The 5,532-nt window shown below is 35.9% G+C and overlaps 1 protein-coding gene across 3 annotated transcripts in view; it reads right to left on the reverse strand.

The window, feature by feature from the left end:
- Nucleotides 1-1,076: 1,076 nt before the first annotated feature.
- Nucleotides 1,077-5,532, reverse strand: part of LOC106870866 (diphosphomevalonate decarboxylase) — a 68,089-nt gene continuing 63,633 nt past the window's right edge. For 2 of the 3 annotated variants that reach the window (XM_052968740.1, XM_014917103.2), the window contains exons 9-10: nt 3,182-3,343; nt 1,077-1,184 (exon numbers count right to left, since the gene is read on the reverse strand). In XM_052968740.1, coding sequence (XP_052824700.1) covers nt 1,092-1,184; nt 3,182-3,343 — 255 coding nt within the window. In that variant the 3' untranslated portion in view covers nt 1,077-1,091. Of the gene's footprint in view, nt 1,185-3,181; nt 3,344-5,532 lie in introns of those variants that run through there. The other variant, XM_014917104.2, reaches the window with a different exon arrangement.

Here is a 5,532-nt window from a genome sequence, read left to right on the forward strand (position 1 = left end):
AGAGAGAGTGAGAGAGAGAGAGAGAGAGAGAGAGAAAAAGAGAATACTATAGAAAGAGGGAAGAGGCACAGAAACAAAGAGTGTGCTAAAGAATTTTGTAAATTCGTTCTTTCTTATGAAACCAGTGGAGTACTCGTCCACTAGCCAGAAGATTAAACAGATTATTTCCAGTTATCAAACACTGGCTGAAACAGCCCAGTCCACCTTGCCACACATAGGATCCATTAGAAGTAGCCACTGCTGTAAAGCATGATAGTACAATATAACTGGTAAGTGCAGCATTAACTTTACTGTGCTGATCTGAACTTCATTTAAAGAGTGCTTTGTAGCTATGAAGGGTTTGTTGACTCCTTAGATATTGCATAACTTTTGGCCAATACTCGATGATGAACTACTTGACAACACACAATTTCAGCTGGGTGAACTGGGGACATGAAATTAAGCACATTACCTAAGGACACCAAACATATATACTTGTAATCATGAGTCCACCAGCCAAACCACTATGCTTTGTAGATTCACTGACCTCATCTATTGCTTTATCAAACTGGATACAAAGTAATTCCTGCATCACTATTCTGGTATATACAGAGAAACTTAGGCTGCAGTAATAAGGACACAACAAGACCAGAACAAGTTTAGGGTTGTTTCTTATAACTATAGAAATAATTATGTGACTAATATTTTTATCCACTACATACTAATTTCTAGTAAATATATCTAATATATTAAAAAGCAAACATTAAGTTAACTGGTACAGTGTCTCTTTGAAAGAAATTCTAAATTTCTGTGAAATAAAATACCTTACAATAAAATTTAATAAAAATTCAATTTTAAAAAGAGATGCTATTCACTATTTTCAAAATTATGTATTTTTCTTTTATGAACTAATTCTTTTTCCAAAATGTTTATTTCATTAAGTTCGGGGTGGTGGAGTTCATCAGCAAAATATAGGTTTGGGCTCGAATTTTTATTGAGAAAATAATATAATTGGGTCAATGCCAAAATATGCTTGCAAAGTGCTAAACTAGCATATACATTAGTTTCACATAGATAAATCATTAAAGAATTCAACTATCAACTGTGATGTTCTAAGAGCAGAATAAAACAAAACATACACTTGTATAAATGACATAATGGATTGAGTCTGGCATCACACCTATGGAAATGTTCAATACGTCTTCCTGAAAGAAGAAAAAATAGATATATAATAATAATAATGGTTTTAAATTTTCATGCAAGGCAAGCAATTTCAAGGGAGGGGGTAAGTCGATTACATTGACCCCAGTGCGCAATTGATACTGCCAAAAATTTTGCCCAGTGTGCTAACAATTCAGCCAGGTCTTCGCCTTAATAATAATAATAATAATAATAATAATAATAAATATCAGCTAGAAATGAATTAGAATTAGCAAGCATATTCCCTAAAGAAATAATTTCACAAATATAAACATAAAAAAAAGAGCAAAGGAGACAACTCAGATGAATCTGCTTATACGAGTTACCTCCCACGACGTAATTTTTTTCTTGTTCCCTGCCATGTTTTATGACTCACTAAGTATAAAAGGTAAAGCTGACCATGGCAGGATTTGAACAGAAAGAAAAGACAACCAGAACAGATCTTATGCTCTGATCGCTTTGCAAATTCGCCATCGCATGAGAGCTAATACTAAAAGCATCCGAGGACCATGTGATGATGTTAAATGAAGCACTGGTTTAAATCTTCCCCTCAAAAAAATGTCATTCCAATCAGCTTCCACATAGTTTTCGTCTACAGAGTTTCAATCAAGCAGTACTGAACAAGCTGAGGCAATAGTACAAGAAATTATGTGATGGAAAATAAACCCACACCACAGAGTTGTAAAGCAGAAATCTTAACGACACAGCCATGCTGCATTTAGACAGACTTTACAGTCTTTAAAAGAAGGACATAACAGAAAAGTACTCTCTCACTCATACACACATATATAAGGGTAGAGTTGTTAAACATTGGGCAGAATGTCTGATGTTATTTGTTCCAACACTCTGCACTCTAGTAATCTTGCAAACCAGCCCTTTCCATTTTAACAGCAACACCTTCCACACCACCCGTGCCTTTCCTTGGACAACAGCAGCATGACAAAGAGACACTTCCAAGCATGAACTGTTGTGAATCTTTCACACAAAAAAAAATTATCCAAGCCTCCAAACACATGCAAATAAACGGTCGACCCCAGTTGATGGTGACTTGGGATGGACATATCCTTAATAGCTTTGTTCATCAGGGCTCTCTTGTGAATAGATAATGACATCTGATTCACTATCAAGTGCAATGAAGTTGTAGAATGTGTTGAAAGACATTGACATTCACGACCAAATAGTTATACAGGGTGTCCACAAAGTCTGGGTACATGAGGATTAACACATACTTTAAGAAATTATTATTTCTTATATTTAATTGTTTATGTTATGATTTTATTTACCAGACCTTGTGGACACCCTGTAGAATAAAGGAGTAAATAATAACTGCATGCATATTTATTGGAAAAGATAACAATTCAAATATACAATTTATATATATGTATTACAATGAGGAGAACTCTATACGGTTGCAACCTTGACTTGAACTCAGAAGTTGAATTATATCCTACAATCTCAAAAACGGCTAAACAAATTTTTTCAAAGCATATGCTGTCTTAAGGAAATACAAAACTCATAGATAGACAAGAAGTTAGATTGTTGATCATAGGTCTGTTCTGTTAGGACAGACATGGATCTAATAATGTACTACTAGATACACTAATAAAAAAAAAGACTTTAATGTTCATGTAAGACTTGGGAACAGAATGTTTGGCTACTTCATGTAATAATGATGGAAGGGAGATAATAAAGGTAAGGGAGATAACTTTTACTGTTTCTTTTTTCCAGAAATTAGATGGCGTTTTAGGCAAATTTTCTATGGTCAGATGCCTTTCCTGTCATTGATCTTCAAGCAAAGCATATACCTCGTTGGCTAGACATGTTTTTCACAGGAGACTGAAACAAACTATGCTTGTATGATGGTGATGTTCATTTTATAATCATCAAAGGAATCGGAACAAGGGTACACAAACATAGATATATATGCACACACATACACAAAACACACTAAATCATAAATAAGTATATATAAATATATATATATATATATACACACACATACTGTTGTAACTCTTGGAACATCAACAGGTAACCCATGAATGAAATTCTCAAATCCATTGTTCACTGGACGGAAAAAATGTCGAATCAAAGAAAGAAATCGGGGAACATCTTCTTCCATCAGGAAAAGACAAGCATTTGGTCCAGCATCAAATGTGTAGGCAACCTAAAATGAAATGTGATAACACTATTAACAACTACTACCACGAGAGAGAGTGTGTGTGTGTTTATAGAAAGGTTACATGGCTGTCTAGCTTAACCAGCTACCACTTTTGTGTGTTCCCACCTAGTTTTGGGTACCTTCAGTGGGATCCATATTGTTGGAAGCATTTGTGCTCGGCCTCCTCTAGTTCAACCCTTTCCCATCTAAGCTGGCTACATCTAGCCTAAATGTTTTACCTGTTTTATGTTCAAACCAACCAGATCTGGCCTATTACAATGTCATTCTAAAAATAAACAAGCACATCATCACAATCTCAAAGCTACAAGATAATACAGGATTAATTCAAAGCAATGTGAATAAATACATATTACATTTGATAGAGAAATCTGAATGGGTCATGGGATGGAGTAAGAAAGGTCTCCTTAGGAGACCTTTCTTACTCCATCCCATGACTCATGAGTGTAGAAAGCCCTGTAAACAGCCATGGGCACACCAATTCTCTAACTAAAAGAAAAAAACATAACTAAATAAATATACAGTTATATATTTAAGAGATGGGGAATTATGTACATTTACATTTGATGGATATTTGTCCTCATCTTGTTTGTTGTTAACACATTTCAGCTGATATACCCTCCAGCTTTCATCAGGTGTCTTGGGGAAATTTCGAACCTCGATTCTCATTCCTAAGGTATTTTTCGATGTTACTATTATTATTCAGGTCTGTGCCTGGAATCGAACTTGGAATTTTGGGGTTAAGTAAGCCCGAGAACAATTATGGAGTGAATTTTAGGGCTTATAAATCTAATATTTTCCTATCCTTCCTTAATACCGGTTCCCATATGCTACTCATATCTGCACTCTGTCTGCTTAGGAGGTTGTTCTGTCCTAGCATATGTGCTGCTTCTTCTATACTTCATATTTTCCAGTGGTATTCTCTACTTATTATTTTAACTTCATCCCACAGAGAGAGGTAGTGGTCTCTAGTTTTCCATACATGATCAGCTATTTTGAGGGGGCGTCATGTTTTGCCTTTGTATAACCTACCACAGCTGCATGGGATGGAGTACATGCAATCTTTGGTCATATTCTCTTCTATTGGTGGTTTTACCCGAAGGAGATATTTGCAAAGTTTTGTATTACTCTTGAATACTGTCCTAATGTCATATGGGCTGCATATCTTTTGTATCTTTTTGGTGAGGTCTTTCACATAGGGTAGACAGACTGTGGACAGTTTATTGGCCTCATCCTGTCTCTTCTTCATAATTGAAGTAGTATGCTTTGGGGGTAGTTGTTGCTTAATAGATTGTCACTTAGTTTGATCATTTCTTCATGGTGTGTATCACGATCACTGCTTATATTCTTTGCTCGATGTTTTAGGCACTGAGCAATCCCTCTCTTTACACTGTATGGATGGTGGGAATTGAAGTTATGGTATCGTCCAGTGAAGGTCGGCTTGCGGTATACTGATGTCTTGAATCCATACTTGATGCGTGTTATTAATACGTCCAGGAATGTTAGCTGATTGTCTTTTTCCTTTTCCATTGTGAACTGTATGGATGGCTTTATTGAGTTCACATGATCTAACAGCACTTGGACATCTTCCTGGTGGGGCCAGAGTATTAAGGTGTCATCAACATATCGCAGCCATAGGGTTGGTTTTAGTGCTGTTGATCCTAAAGCCAAATTCTCAAAGTATTCCATATATATATTGGCTATTACCGGTGATAATGGCGAACCCATAGCTAAACCCTCTTCTTGTCAATTATATGTATCCATACTGAAGTAGGTAGTATCTACACAAAAAGTCATTTCCATCAGGTCTCTACCCTATGTGAAAGGCCTCTCCAATAGAAGAGAATATGACCAAAGATTGCGTGTACTCCATCCCATGCAGCTGTGGTAGGTTATACAAAGGCGAAACATGCCGCCCCCTCAAAATAAGGGCAGACGAACATCGCAAAGCTGTGACACGAGGAGATATTGATAAATCGGGTATAGCTGATCATGTATGGAAAAATGGAGACCACATCCCCCCGTGGGATGAAGTTAAAATAATAGACAGAGCCATGAAATTCAATTGAATTCAGTTATTGTCTTAAATTCATACTTATTCATTTTCTAAGCTTCCTAAATTCATTGCTCTTTTAAAAATTACGATTTATGCATTGTTGTCTCTCAAATATTTAAAA

Source organism: Octopus bimaculoides, chromosome 6 (assembly GCF_001194135.2).
Source record: "Octopus bimaculoides isolate UCB-OBI-ISO-001 chromosome 6, ASM119413v2, whole genome shotgun sequence".
NCBI lineage: Eukaryota > Metazoa > Mollusca > Cephalopoda > Octopoda > Octopodidae > Octopus > Octopus bimaculoides.